Below are 22460 nucleotides of genomic sequence, written 5' to 3'. Positions count from 1 at the left end.
TGTACGGAAGAGTTGCAGCAGCGCTGGATGTAATCAAATCAAACCATATTACAGAAACAATTTCGGAAATTGCATTTTCATTTCTGAAGGTGCATCAACTAATGCATGATTTATTAGTAGTTTGTTAGATAAAATGATATATCTAAATGTCTAAATCAATACTAATGGGCTTCTTCATGGACTATTTGAACTGCAACTGACAATTGGCAATCTGCAACTCATTAGGCAAATGATACTGCCTACTGCAAACACAAGTTAGACAAATAGGCCTTGGAGTCAGCTATGTTTAATGGCTGTTGGCAGCAGCAATAGTGTCTGAGTCAGACAGGCTTATCTTTGCAATATAGAATATTTAACAACATAGCCTACTGTGAAGAAAAAAACTATTTATTGGAGAAATGTCAATGTTTTTGTTATTAACACCTCACAACTAACACGCTATTGAGAATGGATAAAGAAACTGTTGCTTCCAGTACACCAGTAGCAGTGCATGGGTAAAATTCACTGGAGAAGACAGAAAAAAAAGTTGTATTAAAACCTGTGTTGTGATAATTGTATTGTTTGCTCTATAACCTGTTAGTTCATATGCCTTGCCACCGTGATACAGTTGAAGTCGGAAGTGTACATACACCTTGACCAAATTCATTTAAACTCAGTTTTTCACAATTCCTGACATTTAATCCTAGTAAAAATTCCCTGTCTTTGGTCAGTTAGGATCACCACTTTATTTTAAGAATGTGAAATGTCAGAATAATAGTAGAGAGAATGATTTATTTCAGCTTTTATTTATTTCGTCACATTCCCAGTGGGTCAGAAGTTTACATACACTCATTTAATATTTGGTAGCATTGCCTTTAAATTGTTTAACATGGGTCAAAAGTTTTGGGTAGCCTTCCACAAGCTTCCCACAATAAGTTGGGTGAATTTTGGCCCATTCCTCCTGACAGAGCTGGTGTAACTGAATCAGGTTTGTTGGCCTCCTTGCTCACACATACTTTTTCAGTTCTGCCCACAAATTTTCAAAGGGATTGAGGTCAGGACTTTGTGATGGCCACTCCAATACCTTGACTTTGTTGTGCTTAAGCCATTTTGCCACAACTTTGGAAGTATGCTTGGGGTCAATGTCCATTTGGAAGAACCATTTGCATCCAAGCTTTAACTTCCTGACTGATGTCTTGAGATGTTGCTTCAATATATCCACATAATTTTCCTGCCTCATGGTGCAATCTGTTTTGTGAAGTGCACCAGTCCCACCTGCAGCAAAGCACCCCCACAACTAGATGCTGCCACCCACGTGCTTCACGGTTGGGATGGTGTTCTTTGGCTTGCAAGCCTCCCCCTTTTTCCTCCAAACATAAAAATGGTCATGATGGTCAAACAGTTCTATTTTTGTTTCAGCAGACCAGAGGACATTTCTCCAAAAAGTACGATCTTTGTCCTCATGTGCAGTTGCAAACTTTAGTCTGGCTTTATTATGGAGGTTTTGGAGCAGTGGCTTCTTCCTTGCTGATCGGACTATCAGGTAATGTCGATATAGGACTCGTTTTACTGTGGATATAGATACTTTTGTAACTGTTTCCTCCAGCATCTTCACAAGGTCCTTTGCTGTTGTAAAGGGATTGACTTGCACTTTTTGCACCAAAGTACTTTCATCTCTAGGAGACAGAATGTGTCTCCTTCCTGAGCGGTATGACGCCTGCGTGGTCCCATGGTGTTAATACTTGCTTACTATTGTTTGTACAGATGAATGTGGTACCTTCAGTCATTTGGAAATTGCTCCCAAGAATGAAGGTCTTGGCTGATTTCTTTTGATTTTCCCATGATGTCAAGCAAAGAGGCACTGAATTTGAAGGTAGGCTTTGAAATACATCCACAGGTACACCTCCAATTGACTCAAATGATGTCAATTAGCCTATCAGAAGCTTCTAAGGCCATGACATAATTTTCTGGAATTTTCCAAGCTGTTTAAAGGCACAGTCAACTTAGTGTATGTAAACTTCTGACCCACTGGAATTGTGATATAGTGAATTATAAGTGAAATAATCTGTCTATAAACAATTGTTGGAAAAATTACTTGTGTCATGCACAAAGTAGATATCCTAACCGACTTGCCAAAACTATAGTTTGTTAACAAGAAATGTGTGGAGTGGTTGAAAAATGAGATTTAATGACTCCAACCTAAGTGTATGTAAACTTCCGACTTCAACTGTAGCTACATAGTCAACGTCCATCCTCTCAGGCCAAGGGCACAATGTATAAGTTTATGTTTGTATCAGAATTGCCATTAAAATCATTGGCCAGTACTGAGAATTAAGTAAAACCACAAGTTCAAACCCCTCTCTCCATCCGTGGCTAATTGTAGCTCGCCACCGGAGAACAACAACACAACGAGATGCAACAATTGAAGTTGTTTCTGTCAATTACATTTTGCTCTCGATGTGATGTGATTGAATTGAAGCCAAATCCAAACTGGCTTCCCTTTCTTTTGGTTCGCCAGGACCATTCACAGTTGAGCTCCCGTAGTTTAGCTCTTTTTGACCAGACAGCATCAGATAGATGGCCAACAGAGGGTCACTGTTTCGCTCGCTCGGATGCTTTCTCCGGTGAGATACATTCAGCCTCTTGTGAATTGAAGGAAAATTATAAAGGCAGATATGAAAGATACCTTATTATATGTTTTTATTTTTGTGCTGTCTTCCCTTGGCATCAATGAATACATGCCACTGCAGAATACAACACTAAAGTCATAAATGGGTTCCGCATACATCATCATCAGTCAACTATGATTAGCATTAGGAAGATAAATAATGAAACTGTACTTTCTCATTCCAGTACACTTGCAACAACTATACGGTAGCTTGTGAAATACACATATTTTTGTGAAATGCACACAGATGGCTCCAAGTCGTTTATCCACCACTTCCAGGACTCTAAAATGAAATAGACAGTAAGAGGACACAGCCAGAGTAATCTTTTCTTCAAGCCACATACCAGTAAGTGCATCATAAAAAAAATCTGTGCTGGCAGAAGTGTATTGCAGTGGAAAAAAATTCAGAACTTAGACGAACACAGCCATAATGAAAATATTGCTGCATTAGATTCCATAATGAAAAAAATGATATTGTCCCTTTGAATTCTTTTCATCTTTTGCTTCTTTGATGCAAAATTGGTTTGGTGCAGCACAGCACTTAAGAACATCATAGGGTAGGTGGAATGTTCTTTTTTTTATCCTTAATCTTAGGGCCATGCACAGAACTCAACACTTTTATATATTCTTTACACACTTCAGATGATACAGTATATTAGGCATCTTAGGGAAGTTGAGGAAACATATTTTATATTCTGAAAAGAGATGAAGTAAATCAGAAAAATATCTTCAACTTCTCCAGATGGAGTGTTCCATCTAAATGGCTTTTTATCACTACCACCCAAATGTTTTAAAACAGATCCACAAAGAGGATATTTATGGAAATGACTTCACACATCAGTCATCAGGTTCCACTATTTTTCAGTTCCAGCTTGTTTTGCAGTGTTTTTATGCAAATATATTCTCCCGTTCAGTATTCATTGTGTACAGCAGAACGTTTGATTAGCATTTTTACTACCCTGTGTAATGAATGGGCAGCATATGCCTGTTTATTGTGGGCCTATTTTGCCTGTATCTCTGCATGTGTGATTTCAGAGCTCTGTTATCTTCCGCGCCTGGCATCTTAAGGGCTTGGATTTTTCTCCTCTGAAGCCACTCTGCTCCCAGGCAGTGGTGGAAAAAGTACCCAATTGTCATACTAAAAGTAGTACTTTAAAGTATTTTTACTTAAGTACATTACACCACTGCTCCCAGGCAACAGGTCTCACTAATGATGGGTGATGATGCTTGTGGTGTGTTAACTACAGAGGGAAAAGAGGCTGAGATAAAGTCTGCATTCATAGCTGGGAGTTCAACATTCTCTTGTGTTGAGGATGTTCGTTCCAACTGCCTTTTCCTTCCCACTCACTTAAAGCTTTCTCATTAGACATCCATAAACAGTCAGAATAATTGTGAATTGTAAAGCAAAACATGAGGAAGGGGTTGGTTTGACCTAGACTGTCTGAATAATGAGTAATGGCTTTCCCTTAATGCATCAAACAAGTTGTCTGCTATCGACCTTATTCCAAACCAGAATCATAATGAGTAACACTTCGTAGAGTTTATTTTCTAGATATGTCTAAAGAGAAGACGGCAAATAGAGAACATACAGCTGAATTAATTTTAAAAATCTAAATCATTCCTTTGAAATGTTATAATACAATATCACACTGTATGGAAACTAAAAGCACACACAGACCAAAAGTAGAAGATTGTTTTATTTTGGTTCTGACCCAGAAAATGAATGTGATTGTGATTTGCCGCACAACGTTCCATTGGCCCAGCGAGGCCCACTACTTCCTGACTACAGACAGACACCTTGTCATTCCGGATTACCCAGTCTCCACTGTGACATACGAAGGCAGCGGAGCGATGTGCCAGGGCTCTAGGATCCCGCTGTCAGGCAGTCGCCTCCATATGGCACCCCAGTCCATTTCCTCCGCTTTTTAATTAACGCCTGTAGATGGTAAAGATGGTCCCTTTTTCTGGAAGGACAGGTCAAACCTGTGCAAAACGCTCTCCCAGGGAGGAGCATCTACAGGCTGTTCAGATTTAATTGGCAGAGGTTGTTCTATTCTCTCACATAATACAGTTTATAAATGACTCAAACCCCAAAAGCTCTCAATTGACAGAACAAACGAGCATAACCTACCTGCCAGTCCCCGAGACAAAGAAAACACCTCGAATTTATCTCAACAATCAAACATGATATTGTAGTGCATCAATGACCTGGGTTTCCATACGTTTCTTGAACCAAATCAGAGAGCTATTGGCTCAGCTTGCTTCAGAGGGAAGGTAGTCAAATGGAGGGTGTGCTTGATACACTGTCGGCTACATGGGAGTTGTGTTTTATTCTAAACATGCAGCTAGGTTTCTACTACATAGATTTTTTTTGTTATTGTTGGAGAATTGTTAATGTAGACGTATAGTTTTATAGTTAAAAAGCCTGAGCTGGGACTTACAATCTTCTTGTCTGTAAGTTATACAAAATGTAGCAGACATTCTATATATTACTAAAACTGCAACAAATTTTATGGAATACAACAAAAAATCTGAAGAATTCCCACTCCAATTCTAAAGGCTTGCTGTTCACATAGATTGCATATTACTGCAAAGGGGACAGACAGTCTGCCCAAGGCAGCTGTAGACGTTTGAGTGAGGTCAGGAGGAAGTCAACTGTTCTGATTGAAACCTCTGCCCTCAACGCAGCTTGGTCCCTTTAGGCATGACATTTTCTCAGTCTGTCAGGTGTGGGCCACTGCTCCAGGGTTGCGTGCTGAGTCCAAAAACTCTGGTCAGTTTAGCTTAAGATTCAGAATGACCTTCCAGGTGCAGTTGTCTATGTGAGCCCTGCACTGAGCAGTTTGATCTATAGTACACTACCACAACGTTTAAAGTAACAACATAGGCTTACACAAGGCCACAATAATATGCGTTGAATCACTGATATCAGCATCAATATAGCAGTGCAAGTGGTTCAATTGCCAATTTGTGGTGCACCTATTCCAATGCACACCCCAAGTGTTTATAAACCACAACACCATGACATCTAGCATCCAACCAGTCTGCATCAGATGCAAGACAAAAAACTCTTGCGGTGTTGCCCATACATTATTCAACAACTTCACATCGATATGAAAAACACTAGTCAGCCTCCCTCCCCCCTGCTTGTGCCAAATTGTCTGTTATGGGAGAGATTTGCACAGTCCCACTGGAGTTGTTCACCTCACAAAAGTGAAGGGGCATTGTGACACGGTTTTGTGGCAGAAAACTGATGCTGCTATTTTGGGTGGAAATTTAACACTGGTTAAAGAGCAGGGAACAGATTTGTTCATTTGTTCTGATCTGTTATTCTATCCACTCAGGTGAGCTAACAAGATGTTCAGATAAGTGCTTCACCCCGCACAAGGCCCTGCATCCCGGCCTAACCACTTATTTGTAATTCAAATGATTTTGTATCATATTATGCTAATTACTATTTGTAAAATAACAGGGAAAGGGGATCTGCTGTTTTGTGAAAATAATAACAGTTAATTAGGTCATTTTTGTTGGGCTAATTGTTTACATGAAACAAACAGACAGGTATTTAGCTAATCAGTTTAAGTGAAATTAAGCAAATTAATGTATTACTTTATCAAAAGAATATAAGTAAAATATAGGGAAAACTTGTACTCAGCCTGAGCAGGGAGGAGAGCTAGTTGAGTGTGTGGTATTAAACTCAACACACACACTGTTTCCAATGAATACTTGTGGAGTGAGCGAAACACTGCCTGAGGGGAAAGGGTAAGGGGATACCTAGTCTGTTGCACAACTGAATGCATTCAACCGAAATGTGTCTTCTGCATTTAACCCCATCAGAGAAGTGCGGGGGACTGCCCTAATTGACGTCATTGGCTCCCGGGAGCAATTGTTGTTGGGGTTAACTGCCTTGCTCAGGGGACACAAAGGCATGATGCAAGGTCAGATTCTAAAGGGGCTCAAGAAGAACAAATCAAAATCAAATCAAGTTGGATTCGTCACATGCTTCGTAAACAACAGGTGTAGACTAACAGTGAAATGTTTACATACAGGCCTCTTCCCAACAATACAGAGAGAAAAATATAGAAACAAATTACAACACAAAGAATAAATGCACAATAACTAATGATATCTTTATACTATATAAACAAGGGAACAGTACAGAGTCGATGTGCAGGGGTACGAGGTAAGTGAGGGAGACATGTACATATACAGTAGCAGTCAAAGGTTTGCACACCTACTCATTCAAGGGTTTTTATTTTTACTAGTTTCTACATTGTTGAATAATAGTGAAGACATCAAAACTATGAAATAACACATATGGAATCATGTCCCAACATGCCAAAGTGTGCTAAGCTGTCATCAAGGCAAAGTGTGGCTACTTTGAATAATCTATATTATGCAATATATTTTGATTTTTTTAACACTTTTTTGGTTACTACATGATTCCATATGTGTTATTTCATAGTTTTGATGTCTTCACTATTATTCTACAATGTAGAAAATAGTGAACATAAAAGAAAAACCTTTGAATGAGTAGGTGTTTCCAAACTTTTGACTGGTACTGTAGGTAGGGGTAAAGTGACTAGGCAACAGGATAGGTAATAAGCAGAAGTAGCAGTGTAAGTGATGAGTCAAACGATTTAGTGCAAAGAGGGTCAATGCAGATAGTTTGGGTAGCTATTTAGTAGTCTTATGGCTTGGGGGTAGAAGCGGTAGCAGAGAGAACAGTCTGACTTGGGTGGATGGAGTCTTTGACCATTTTTAGGGCCTTCCTCTGACACGGCCTGGTATAGAGGTCCTGGATGGCAGGGAGCTCGGCCCCATTGATGTACTGGGCCATACTCATTACCCTCTGTAGTGCCTTGCGGTCGGGTGCCTTGCAGTTGCCATAGCAAACAGTGATGCAGCCAGTCAAGATGCTCTCAATGGTGCAGCTGTATAACGTTTTTTGAGGATCTGAGGACAAGTGGACAATGCTATAAATGACCAAACTGAAACGACACTGACCATAACAAAATACTTGATTAAATGTACCAGCCCACCCATCCAAAAGATGGGAATCTAGAATGTTTAATCCCCCAGTGGCTAGACAGGCTAAATGCCCACAAAGACATGAATGACGACCAAACAGTAGCGGAAATAATTACAATTAGGAAATTCAGTGGAGCAGTACAACAACGAATTGGGTTTCTGGGCAACAATGATTGTGTTTTTAAATTTAATGAACATGAATTCAGCATGGGATAGACATAGCTTTGTGTCAGTTTGAACCCTTAAGCCACATTGCACTTCAACACAACCATAGGACTATACGTGTACACATTTACAAAAAAAAATAGAAGTCTGAGACAGTTTTTTGGTGTACAGTGCTATGAAAAAGGATTTGCACCCTTTCTAATTTGCTCTACTATTTCAGGGCATCACTCCAATACACATACATTAAGCTGTATACAGTGCAGTGAAAAAGTATTTGCCCCCTTTCTGACTTCTCTACTTTTGCATATTTTTTATATTGAATGGTATCAGATCTTCAACCAAAACCTAATATTAGATAAAGGGAACCTTAGTGGACAAATAACAGCAATTACATACTTATTTCATTTATATTATATAGAAAATTATGCCAGACATTATGCAAGACTGATCAACGACTACAGGCAGCATTTGGTTGCAGTCATTTGGTTACACTCAACCAGTTATTGAGTGTTTTTTTATTTATTTAAATTTTCTTATTTCACCTTTATTTAACCAGGTAGGCCAGTTGAGAACAAGTTGTCATTTAGAACTGCGACCTGACCAAGATAAAGCAAAGCAGTGCGACAAAAACAGCAACATAGAGTTACACATAAACAAACATACAGTCAATAACACAACAGAAAAAAAATAGAAAAATCTATGTACAGTGTGTGCAAATGCAGAAGAGTAGGGAGGTAGGCAATAAAAAGGCAATAGAGGCGAAATATTTACAATTTAGCATTAAGCATTAAGTGTAAGGGGACAATTACTTTTTCACACAGGGGAATTGGGTGTTGCATAGCTTTGTTAATTAAATAAAATAAGTATCAATTTGTTTTGTTATTTGTAAACTCAGGTTCCCTTATAGATTTTTAGGTTTTGGTTGAAGATCTGATAAGATGCAATATCAAAAATATGGAAAAATAGAGAACATCAGAAAGGGGGCAAATACTTTTTCACGGCACTGTATACAGTTTAATGTATGGGTAGCGGAGTGCTGACGTGAAACATTTCATTATCTTTATTCATATTTAGTCCTATTTAGAGAATACATCATATTCTACGTGTATTATACAGTGGCTTCAGAAAGTATTCATACCCCTTGACTTATTCCACATTTTGTTGTGTTACAGACTGAATTCAAAATGGATGAAATAGTGTCTCAGCCATCTACATTTACATTACATTTACATTACATTTAAGTCATTTAGCAGACGCTCTTATCCAGAGCGACTTACAAAATGGTGCATTCACCTTATGATATCCAGTGGAACAACCACTTTACAATAGTGCATCTAAATCTTTTAAGGGGGGGGGTTAGAAGGATTACTTTATCCTATCCTAGGTATTCCTTAAAGAGGTGGGGTTTCAGGTGTCTCCGGAAGGTGGTGATTGACTCCGCTGTCCTGGCGTCGTGAGGGAGCTTGTTCCACCATTGGGGTGCCAGAGCCTGAAGGTATGGAGGTGCCGTTCCCTTCACAGCTCCGTAGGCAATCACCATGGTCTTCTGATCAGGCCCTACACCCAAACAAGGGCACTGCGTTCATCCACCACTGGCCTGCTGGCCCCCCTACCTCTGAGGAAGCACAGTTCCCGCTCAGCCCAGTCAAAACTGTTCGCTGCTCTGGCACCCCAATGGTGGAACAAGCTCCCTCACGACGCCAGGACAGCGGAGTCAATCACCACCTTCCGGAGACACCTGAAACCCCACCTCTTTAAGGAATACCTAGGATAGGATAAAGTAATCCTTCTAACCCCCCCTTAAAAGATTTAGATGCACTATTGTAAAGTGGTTGTTCCACTGGATATCATAAGGTGAATGCACCATTTTGTAAGTCGCTCTGGATAAGAGCGTCTGCTAAATGACTTAAATGTAATGTAAATGTAAATGTGTCTTGTAGCGGATGCGAGCTTCAACTGGAAGCCAGTGGAGAGAGCGGAGGAGCGGGGTGACGTGAGAGAACTTGGGAAGGTTGAACACCAGACGGGCTGCGGCGTTCTGGATGAGTTGTAGGGGTTTAATGGCACAGGCAGGGAGCCCAGCCAACAGCGAGTTGCAGTAATCCAGACGGGAGATGACAAGTGCCTGGATTAGGACCTGCGCCGCTTCCTGTGTGAGGCAGGGTCGTACTCTGCGAATGTTGTAGAGCATGAACCTACAGGATCGGGTCACCGCCTTGATGTTAGTGGAGAACGACAGGGTGTTGTCCAGGATCACGCCAAGGTTCTTAGCACTCTGGGAGGAGGACACAAGGGAGTTGTCAACCGTGATGGCGAGATCATGGAAGGGGCAGTCCTTCCCCGGGAGGAAGAGCAGCTCCGTCTTGCCGAGGTTCAGCTTGAGCTGGTGATCCGTCATCCACACTGATATGTCTGACAGACATGCAGAGATGCGATTCGCCGCCTGGTTATCAGAAGGGGGAAAGGAGAAGATTAATTGTGTGTCGTCTGCATAGCAATGATAGGAGAGACCATGTGAGGATATGACAGATGATGATGATATGATGATCTACAAACAATACCCCTAAATGACAAAGTGAAAACAAGTTTATAGAATTTTTTTCACATTTTTTGGAAATGCAATTCAAAAATATCTAATTTACATAAGTATTCATACCCCTAAGTCAATACATGTTAGAATCACCTTTGGCAGCAATTACAGCTGGCAGTCTTTCGGGTAAGTCTCAAAGTGTATGAAATGTATGCATTCACTACTGTAAATTGCTCTGGATAAGAGCGTCTGCTAAATGACTAAAAATGTAAAAAATGTAAGTTGGTTGATGATCATTGCTAGACAGCCATTTTCAAGTCTTGCCATAGATTTTCAAGCCGATTTAAGTCTAAACTGTAACTAGGCCAGAAAGGAACATTTAATGTAATCTTGGTAAGCAACTCAATTGTATATTTGGCCTTGTGTTTTAGGTTATTGTCCTGCTGAAAGGTACATTTGTCTCCCAGTGTCTGTTGGAAAGCAAACTGAAGCAGGTTTCCCTCTAGGATTTTGCCTGTACATAGCTCTATTCTGTTTGTTTTTATCAACAAAAAACGACCTACTCCTTGCTGATGACAAGCATACCCATAACATGATGCAGCCCCAAACATAACGCTTTGTATTCAGGACATAAAGCTGATTTCTTTGCCACATTTTTTGCAGATTTACTTTAGTGCCTTATTGCAAACATGATGCATGGTTTGGAATATGTTTATTCTGTACAGGCTTCCTTCTTTTCACTCTGTCATGTAGGTTAGTGTTATGGAGTAACTACAATGTTGTTCACCAATGCTCAGTTTCCTATGACAGCCTTTAAACTCTAACTGTTTTATTAAAGTACCAATTTGCCTCATGGTGAAATCCCTGATTGGTTGCCTTCCTCTCCAGCAACGGAGTTCAAATCAAATCAAATCAAAGTTTATTTGTCACGTGCGCCGAATACAACAGGTGTAGACCTTACAGTGAAATGCTTACTTACAGGCTCTAACCAATAGTGCAAAAAAGGTATTAGGTGAACAATAGGCTAAGTAAAGAAATAAAAGTAACAGTGAAAAAACAGTAGCGAGGCTATATACAGTAGCGAGGCTATAAAAGTAGCGAGGCGACATACAGGCACCGGTTAGTCGGGCTGTTTGAGGTAGTATGTATATGTAGATATGGTTAAAGTGACTATGCATATATTGTGAACAGAGAGTAGCAGTAGCGTAGAAGAGGGGTTGGCGGGTGGTGGGTGGCGGGACACAATGCAGATAGCCCGGTTATCCAATGTGCGGGAGCGCTGGTTGGTCGGGCCAATTTAGGTAATATATACATAAATGTATAGTTAAAGTGACTATGCATATATGATAAACAGAGAGTAGCAGCAGCGTAAAAGAGGGGTTGGGGGGGGGGGTACACAATGCAAATAGTTCAGGTAGACATTTGATTACCTGTTCAGGAGTCTTATGGCTTGGCGGTTAAAACTGTTGAGAAGCCTTTTGGTCCTAGACTTGGCACTCTGGCACCGCTTGCCATGCGGTAGTAGAGAGAACAGTCTATGACTGGGGTGGCTGGGGTCTTTGACAATTTTTAGGGCCTTCCTCTGACACCGCCTGGTGAATAGGTACCTGGATGGCAGGCAGCTTAGTTAATATCTTTGTAGTGACTGGGTATATTGATACACCATGCTCAAAGGATATTAAAATGTCACATTTTTCATGTTTACCCATCTACCAATAGGTGCCCTTCCTTGAGAGACATTGGAATACCTCCCTGGTCTTTGTGGTTGAATCAATGTTTGAAATTCACTGCTCAACTGAGGAACCTTACAGATAATTGTATGTACTGTATGGTGTACAGAGATGAGGTAGTCATTCCAAAATCATGTTAAACACTATTATTGCACACAGAGTCCATGCAACTTATTATGTGACTTGTTAAACACATTTGTACTCCTGAACGTATTTAGGCTTGCCATAACAATGGGTTGAATACTTATTGACTTTTCATTTTTAATTCATTTGGAAAACCATAATTCCACTTTGACATTATGGGGTATTGTGTGTAGGCCACAACATTTAAAATTCATCCATTTTAAATTCAGGCTGTTCCACAAACATGTAAATTCTTTTTGAAGGCCCTCATTTTATCCCATTTCTTTTCACTGTTTACTTTCAGCTGCTGACAACAAAACCTTTGAGAGGAGGAAACAGTAGTTTCACTGTATGCAATTAGAACTGTAGATCATTATGTGCTGGAAAAAAAGGGTGACATTATACACAAAGCAATTCTGGAGTCCTGAAAATGGAATGAAAACACAAGCAGTTGCTCACAGCAGTGCATTTCAGTGGGAATGAGAATGATTCTGTGTAATGGAATATCTGAACAGTAGGTTGCTCTGTGCACAAACTATTTTGACATGAATGATATTCTATTTTCAATTCTATTCTAATTCCCATTTTCTTGGTGAGGAAATTCCCCTGTGATGAATAGATTTTGCCATCTTTAAGTCCTAAACAATGTAAATGAGTTACTTCTGGTTCGTTCAGCCATTCCTATGGGGAAGATAAATGGGGAAATAATAGGGTTTTGGGATAAACACCAGAAATAAGGTTTGAGATTAACACAGGTTTAGGAGATATTTTACGTTTCATAATAATATCAGTCAGTTAACGTAACTGTTACGTTCCCCAGCACAAAAACCAAATACTGTCGCTCAATAGAAGGGGGAACAAAGAGTCACTGACAACAACCAAACAAAACAGGTGGGGTTATAGGAGGGGTTCTGAAAGACACTCATTGGGGTGTCCACTGAAAGTTGACTATTAACAACAACTGGAACCAACAGTAAAAGACACCCACCATTAGCGCCCACTAAATCTTCCCAAGAGTCAAACAAAATAAAAACCCACACCAAACTTAAAGACAGGAAACAAACCAAAAAGTGGAGCTCAAATAGGGAGCACCAACTGCAGGTGTTGATCCTCCACATCTTTCAATACAATTGGAGCACTGGGCCAGCCATTCTTATATACCACATTGGCCGGCACAGATGAAACATTTTCCCACTAATGAGATGGCAACCAGCACAGGTGTACTGACTAATGTCGTGGAAATTCAGTACTGAGAGAGACTTGGTAATTTCTTCAAACAATCATCTTTATTTAATATCGATTTATTATTGAAATAATGAAACGGTCGACCTCACACTCTAAGTTGTGTTACCGAGAGCTTCCCTAACAATGAACAACAGACATCTTATATAGGACACTAACAATGCTTAGATCCATCCCCCCAGGCAGATCAAAGAGCATCATAAGCCACTTTGGGTTCATCCTGTCTTTATCTGCACCTGGCGTTATCTTAACCACCGACCCTGGCCTAATTTCCCAGATGCCAGGATGTCTAAGACCCTTTGTTCCAGTCTACCTCTATCCCAGTTACAACCACCCCACATCCTGTCCATGGAATACATCTCCCCAGTGCACCACTGATCATAGAATGGAATGTGGCTGTAAAGTTTTATTGCCCTCTAGAAAAACCCATTTCCTCGACGCCCAGACTAGCTGCAGGAAGCTAGAGTGGACACCATAAAAACTCAGCCTTAGCAGGCCAGTCTTACTCTTAGTTAAATATATAATTGTTTACTATTAATATCAAACAAATCAGGTAAGTATGTAATTTTTCTATAACACTAATGAGGTGACACCAATTGGTGTGCACTACGCGTAAACGTGCTATATGTGCTATAAGTCCAAACTGAAAACATAAATGGAAAAACCAAAACTTGTAACACCTTCCCCTTAAGACAAAAAATATATCCTATATTTTTGTTGGACAAGTTTGCTCACCACTAACAGAAAAATATAAACTTAAAATTATAAACTTAAATGCATCGCTACTTATGCATCGCCTTCTCCGATATAAACATGGCATCTACTGGATGTCAACAGTGAAATATGTCAAAACACACAACTTTTTTTTCACATTTATTAAAGCTAGATTTTTTTTGTTTTTATAATAATTGCCTAAAACTCAGACATTTTGAAAATCTCACGTATGCTTCTACAACTCTCGTCCTGTTGGAACGATCCCAACCAAAACAAAACTCCTCTCCAAAATGGCAAAATGTACAGTCCAAATACATTTGGAGCCAAGGCTACGCAATGACTAAGCACTAAACTTATTGACTGCCCACCCTTAAAAGAAACTCAGCAACCAAGTTCTCCTTAACACAGACATGTCTGATTTCAAGGGGAATCTCCTGCAATATCCGTAGTACCTTCTCTTTCGTGATCTTCCTTAGTGGAATGGCCTCAGGGGAACAAGTGACGGTGCACATAATGGTTAAGAGAAACTGGTTACCACTCTTTGCTTTGGGCAAAGGACCAACACAATCCACTAGAACCCTGCTGAAAGGTTTGTCAAAAGCAGAATTAGGTTGCAAAGGTGCAACCGGTACAGCTTGGTTTGGTTTACCTGTCCGCTGACAAATGTGACAGGAATTACAATAAGCCACAACATCCTGTTTCAGACCAGGCACAAGAAAATATGCAAGATACGGTCATATGTTTTGTTGACCACAAGATCTGCCATACTACCATGGGTCCCGTGTGGCTCAGTTGGTAGAGCATGGTGTTTGCAACGCCAGGGTTGTGGGTCAGATTCCCATGGGGGACCAGTACGGAGAAAAGAATGTATGAAATGTATGCATTCACTACTGTAAGTTGCTCTGGATAAGAGCGTCTGCTAAATTACTTAAATGTAAAATGTACCATCGTGAGCCAACCTCAGTATCTCTTGTCGAAGCATAACTGAAACAACAATTTGAGATACACTTGGCCAATTGTCCTGCCCAGAAGTGGTGCGAGAATGCCATTTCCTCATTAGAACACCATCTCTGTCAAAGTAACCCACTCAAACTTCATCAAATTCCTCCTATGGACTAATCTCAGCAAAAAGAGGGGAGAGGGAAACATCTTTACTCTGTTCAGCAATCAGCTGCTCGCCAGGCATCGAATTGTCAACTGTATGGATGCTCTCTTCCTTCAACGGTCCTACAAACTCGTTCACCTTTGGAGTTTTCAAAGGAAAGGTCAACTCATGGGGGTTTACCGAAATCAGGATCACCCAGTCTCAACGTCAACAGTGAAGAGACAACTCTGGGATGCTGGTCTGTGTTCTTTTGCCCATCTTAATCTTTTATTTTTATTGGCCAGTCTGAGATGTGGCTTTTTCTTTGCAACTCTGCCTAGAAGGCCAGAATCCTGGAGTTGCCTCTTCACTGTTGACGTTGAGACTGGTGTTTTGCGGGTACTATTTAATAAAGCTGTCAGTTGAGGATTTGTGAGGCGTCTGTTTCTCAAACTAGACACTCAAATGTACTTTTCCTCTTGCTCAATTGTGCACTGGGGCCTCCCACTCATCTTTCTATTCTGGTTAGAGACAGTTTGTGCTGTTTTGTGAATCGAGTAGTACACAGCGTTGTACGAGATCTTCAGTTTCTTGGCAATTTCTCGCATGGAATAGCCTTTATTTCTCAGAACAAGAGGTTCAGAAGAAAGTTCTTTGTTTCTGGCTATTTTGTGCCTGTAATCGAACCAACAAATGCTGATGCTCCAGGTACTCAACTAGTCTAAAGAAGGACTGCAGACCGCCGCTGGAGACTCCGGACTGCAGACCGTCGCTGGAGGCTCTGGACCGGGGACCGTCGCTGGAGGCTCCGGACCGGTGACCGTCGCTGGAGGCTCCGTACCGGGGACCGTCGCTGGAGGCACCATACCGGGGACCGTCGCTGCAGGCTCTGCGCCATGGATCGTCACTGCAGGTTCCGCGCCGTGGATCATCACTGGAGGCTTAGTGCCATGGATCATCACTGGAGGCTTCGGACCATGGATCATCACTGGAGGCTTCTTACGTGGAGCCGGAACAGGTCTCACCAGACTGGGGAGACGCACTGGAGGTCTGGAGCGTAGGGCTGGCACAACCCGCCCTGGCTGGATGCCCATTTTAGCTCGGTGAGTGTGGAGAGCTGGCACGGGATGCACTGGGCTATGAAGGCGCACTGAAGGCATAGTGCGTAGAGCCAGCGCAGGACACACTGGACCGTGGAGGCGCACCGGAGGTCTAGAGCACAGTGCTGGCACAAGTCATCCTAGCTGGATCCCCCCATAGCCCGGCAAGTGCGGGGAGCTGGAACAGGCCGCACTGGGTTGTGCTGGCGAACTGGGGGTACCGTGCGTAGAGCTGGCGCAGGATAACCTGGGCCGAAGAGATGCACAGGAGACCAGGAACGCTGAGCTGGCTCAATCCTTCCTGGCTGAATGCCCACTCTAGCACGGCAACTGCGTGGAGATTTCACAGAGCGCACCGGGCTGTGGCTGCGCACTGGTGACACCGTGCGCTTCAGCGCATAACACGGTGCCTGACCAGTCATACTCTCTCCACGGTATGCACGAGGAGTTGGCTCAGGTCTCCACCCTGACTCTACCAATCTCCCCGTGTGCCCCCCCAAACATTTTTTGGGGGGCTGCCTCTCGGGCTTCCGTCATTGCCGTGACTCCCGGTCTCATCGCTGTTCCTCTCTCGCTGCTTCCACCTGTTCCCATGGGAGGCGATGCCATCCGGCCAGAATCTCCTCCCTCGTCCAGGATCCCTTTCCGTCCAGTATGTCCTCCCATGTCCACCTCTCCTGCCCACGCTGCTTGGTCCGTTTTTGGTGGGTAGTTCTGTAACAGCGTTTGTCGGAAGGAGTGGACCAAAGCGCAGCGTGGTACGTGTTCATGATTTTATTTATCAAAAACACTCAAACAAAAAATAACAAAATGAAAAGCCAAACAGTTCCGTCAGGTACACTATACAAAACAGAAGACAACTACCCACAAACACAGGTGGGAAAAAGGCTGCCTAAGTGTGATTCCCAATCAGAGACAACGATAGACAGCTTCCTCTGATTGGAAACCATACTCGGCCAAAACAAAGAAATAGATAGCATAGAATGCCCACCCCACATCACACCCTGACCTAACCAAACAGAGAAAAACAGATCTCTCAGGTCAGGGCGTGACAGCCAGTTTTATTGCTTCTTTAATCAGAACAGCTTTCAGCTGTGCTAACATAATTGCAAAATGGTTTTCTCATGATCAATTATACTTTTCAAATGATAAACTTGGATTAACTAACACAGATGTGATGGTTGCTGATAAATGGCCTCTGTACACCTATGTATTCCATTAAAAATGAGCTGTTTCCAGCTACAATAGTCATTTACAACATTAACAATGTCTACACTGTATTTCTGATCAATTTGACGTTATTTTAATGGACAAAAAAAGTGCTGTTCTTTCAAAAACAAGGACATTTCTAAGTGACCCCAAAAATGTTTACGATAGTGTACATCCACCTCCTTTTCGTTGAAAGGCAGTACAAGCCGGCTGTTCCGAGCAAGATGAAACACTGTTGAGAATGTAAGATGGCCTGACGACTCAGAGCACAGGTGAGGCAAGTGCCTAACTTTTTCGGATGGGCAACAATGAACCAGCTAAGTTAGTTAGTTAGCATGAGCCTACTAGGCTACATCTAGGCTACATATTGAAATTCTATCACCTCAGGCCAGTGGCACAACATATGAATTTATGATTAGATCAGAATCGCCGTCAGAATCATTGGCCTGTACAGAGAATTTAGTCAAAACCACAAGTCCTAATCCCCATCTCCAGCCATGGTTTAGGGAAGGGTCGATTTCTAGACACATTTTTCTGACAATGGTGAAGTTTTGCTTAGGAGATGATTTGGTTGGTGTGAAGCCAAATCCAAACTGGCCTCCCTTGGGGGTGTTTTGCTGCGCCAGGACAATCCCACACTTGAGCTCAGCTCAATGCTGATTGGCTAATTATTTTATAATTGTTTTATCAAGGGAAGCCAAAAAGATTGCTGACATCAATCAATGAAATGTTATGGTGGAACCATGTCATACTCTTTTGTTCCAGACAGCATCAGATACATGGGCTAGACATACTGAGACAGAGGGGCACTCGGATGATTTCTCCGGTGAGATTCAGCCACTTGCGAATTGACGGAACATCTTTTATAGGTCAAATATTTGGGGAAGCATGGCTTCCCTTGGCATCCATGAATACACACCACTGATTCTAACCCTATTGTCTTACTGCTATCTAATTACCATAACATTTACTACTTGCAAATATTGTTTTAATATGTGACGTATGTCATTGCTTTCATCATCACCTTGTGTGTATTTCTGCTTTGGTATAGTGGGTCTCTAATTTCCATATTTCATTTGAAGCTGTTCTCCTCCCCGTGGTTTAAGTGTGTTGATTAAAGATGTCCTTGGTAAGGGTATCTTCAAAATGAACATGGATCAAGTGAAGTCCTATGTGTCAGATTTCCTCTCTGCCCCCCACTGGGCAGTAACTGAGCATCAGATGCAAATGTTTTCACAGCTGGTGGATTTAGTGAAGCCGAAGGATTCATACAGTCACAAACCTCAGAGAGAACAATGTTGTTGAGAGTTCTGCATTTACTGGTGATCTACGCCCTTAGAAAAAAGGCTTTTCGGCTGTCCCCATAGGATAAACATATTTGGTTCCAGGTAGAACCCTTTTTGGTTCCAGGTAGAACCCTCTGTGGAAATGGTTCTAAATAGAACCCAAAAGGGTTCTTCAAAGGGTTCTTCTATGGGGACAGCCGAAGAACCCTTTTAGGTTCTTCTTTTCTAAGAGTGTACTGATAGCTCAAGTTGAGCTTCTGTGAAAAGTGAAAACCTTCCAATCCAGTACTTAACCTGCCACTCAACTGCTTTGTGTTTTCTTTCTCTTTGTTGTAGGAGGTGTGTGCATCTCTCAGTCGGTCAAGATTCCCCGGGAGCTGAAACCGGGAGAGTTTGATAAGGTCATTCGCAGACTAAGAGAAAACCCAAATGCAAGGGTGGTCATTATTTTTGCCAATGAGGATGATATCAGGTAAGGGTATTATCATCGTAGCATTGACAAGTTGAATATGAAATATACTAAAATCATACAAATGTTCATTATAAGAAATACGCAGCATGAAATATTATCAATCAAAGGGAGAAGAGTCAATCAGCAGAAATAAAAAGCTTGACATTTAAATTATGCATTATGCCTTGGTCGAGCGCTGTCATAATTCCCCCTTTTAGATTCTCCGTCGGTAACTCATGTTAATATGCTTCCACACATTATCTTAGTGACAACAGGATAAACTTGGAAATTATCTTAATCGTTTAGCCTTTCGTTGTCCTTACGTTAGTCAATGTTACCAGCCACTGTGCAATCAGCTTCAGATGACTAATGTTGCCATAAGCCTGCTTTACAAAACTCAGGTGAAAAACATAAAAACCTGGAGAAAGTAGTTGCTATAGTTCTACTGTTAACATTTTCTGGTAAAAAAATGTGGATGATTTCTCTGGGCACACAACACACCAGACCATACATACACATCACATTCTGAATTAGGCAGACCAGCCAGACCAATACAATGGGATCCAAATTAGTTTTCACCTTCACTATGGATAGGACAGATGTAAGAATGAGTGAGTTCAAGTTGAATCATGAACGCAGTGTACTATATAAGTCATTGTTGTTTGTGTAGTTTTTAACACAGTACAGCCCTAACAGTTGGTTCATAGAAAGTGTTACCATAATATCACATATATTACTGGTAGCTAAATGTGTTTATCCACTTGTACCAGGCGGCTACTCCAAGCAGCCAAGAAGGCCAACCAGACTGGCCATTTCATCTGGGTGGGCTCAGACAGCTGGGGCTCAAAGATCTCTCCAGTGTTACACCAGGAGGAGATGGCAGAGGGAGCAGTCACCATCCTGCCCAAACGCCAGTCCATCAGAGGTAAGGGGGAACGGAGACATCTTTAAGGTTGCTGGGGAAAACTTTTAGATTGGCAGATTGATTGATTTGGTTGATTGACTGAATGATTGCTTGCTTGATTAATGAATTAATTGTTGGGGGATGTAAGGGGAACAAAGAAAGGTTTTAGGTTGCTGCTATTAACTTTTAGATTGGCTTTGATTGATTTGATTGATTGATTGGTAGATCTTGTGTAGCTTTCCTTAAATGTACAAGGATAAAGGGATTGAGATCAATTAAATTGTTGTAGATTATATTACAGAATAATGGATTTAGCATTATGTTTATTTTACAGACGTTGACATGGATCAGCAGTGCGTTATTGTGCCAGCAGCTGGCAGCTTACATAGGCATCCCAATTCTGATCTTTTTTTCACTCATTTAATTTTTTTACCAATCAGATCTTTTGCCAATAATTGGGCAAAATGTCAAAATTGGGTTTCTTGTGGAAATACAGCCATAGACATATCTCTGTTAACAAGTATCACCAGATCTTGTTCATCTTAACACAGGACACTTCCAAGCCCGATAAGCTGTTGTAAAATATAAAGTATTTACTGTCCTGTGCTAGCATCAGTCCCCTTGTCCAGACCTCTGTTATTATCTACTCAGTCTGCCAGCCAAGCCACAACTCTGGTCTATAACACAATCAGCCATTATCAATACACTCACTGTTATAGAAATACCCACCCTGTCAAAAACATAGTTAAAAGTGTTACCCCAATGCTCCATTACATTCTACCACATGTCAATAACTGTGTTGGCAAGGACACTGTTGCCAGAGTGAGTGCACTGATGATGACAATGATCTGATCGATCTCTTCCAGGGTTTGATCGTTACTTTATCAGCCGCACACTGGAGAACAACAGGAGGAATATCTGGTTTGCTGAGTTCTGGGAGAACAACTTTGCCTGCAAGCTGAGCCGACACGCTTTGAAGAAAGGGTCCGGGCTGAAGAAATGTACAAGTAAGACAATTCTCCTTTCCTTTTCTAACATTTTATTTTTAAAAATCTACCTTTATTTAACTAGGCAAGTCAGTTAAGAACAAATTCTTATTTACAATTACGGTCTACCGGGGAACAGTGAGTGAACTTTCCTTGTTCAGGGGCAAAACGACAGATATTTACCTTGTCAGCTCAGGGATTCAAACCATTCAGGGATTCAACCTTTCGGTTACAGGCCCACATTGCAGCTCTACTGATCTCAACTACCTTTAGAAAATGGTTAAGTTTCACAAGTAGAAACAGCTGTTTTCCTGACCATGTGACTGAACCAGGAAAACCCTCTGTCCTTATCATAGAATGATGTGGCCCTTGGCTTATGATACATGACAACATTTTGTACACCATCTAAAGCTATAGGTACAACATGAGCGAGATAAAAAGTTATTGTGATGAGGTATTACTAGGGACTTGTGTTTCAGCTGAGTAGACCGTTTGCCTGTCCTCCTCCCACCTGGAGATGGCAACAGAACAGGGTAGTAGCAGGTCTGCATGGTTAAACATCTCTACTTCCAGGATTAATGCCATATGCTATCAAGATGTGTCCTGGCATATTCTGTCTTCGTGTCCTGGAGATTGTTTGATCGTCACAAATTCACCCCAAGCTTTCAATCTTGACTTGGAGCTCAACACTTTCTCTCTAGGTGTTCTAAGAATCCAGCGTATGTGACATAAGGCTAGTGGTATGATAATGGTTTGAAATGCAATTAACAGCAAAATGCTAATATAGTCTCGTTATTCCCTACGGGTTTAAAATCAAATTATGCCTGTTGTGATTTCTGTTGTCATATGTTCATGTATAATGAGTCTTAAAGGAGGCCTGGGTAAGGCAAAAATGTCATAAATATGCCAACTTTGATGAATTATTTCTCAAGTATGCTTTTAGATACACATGTCAAATATATGTGAACAATCCTTCCTCCAAAAGACTATTCTATGGATTATATTTCGTGAAAATCCCCCCAAATCATGGTCTTTTTTTGTCTTGGGTGTCACGTCCTGACCAATATTTAGGTATTAGTTGTATTATATTTGGTCAGGACGTGGCAGAGGTATATTTGTTTTGTATTATGGGGTTTTGTGTGTGGTGTAGTGGGGTGTGTTAGTGGTTGGTATAGGTTCTAGGGTTGTTTTTCTATGTATAGTTAATTGGGGTTAGACTCCCAATTGAAGGCAGGTGTGTTGAGTTGCCTTTGATTGG

The 22460-nt window shown here is 41.3% G+C and overlaps 1 protein-coding gene across 1 annotated transcript in view; it reads left to right on the top strand.

Annotated features, from left to right (window-relative positions):
* The window catches only part of LOC106566015 (metabotropic glutamate receptor 4), a 207323-nt gene that overhangs the window by 116764 nt on the left and 68099 nt on the right, over positions 1-22460 (top strand). Inside the window, exons 3-5 of the mRNA XM_014133787.2 lie at positions 19198-19333; positions 20083-20237; positions 21083-21223. Of these exons, the coding sequence (XP_013989262.1) occupies positions 19198-19333; positions 20083-20237; positions 21083-21223 (432 nt within the window). The remainder of the gene's footprint in view (positions 1-19197; positions 19334-20082; positions 20238-21082; positions 21224-22460) is intronic.

This window comes from Salmo salar, chromosome ssa12 (genome assembly GCF_905237065.1).
Source record: "Salmo salar chromosome ssa12, Ssal_v3.1, whole genome shotgun sequence".
NCBI lineage: Eukaryota > Metazoa > Chordata > Actinopteri > Salmoniformes > Salmonidae > Salmo > Salmo salar.
This window is presented reverse-complemented; position numbering and strand designations above follow the sequence as displayed.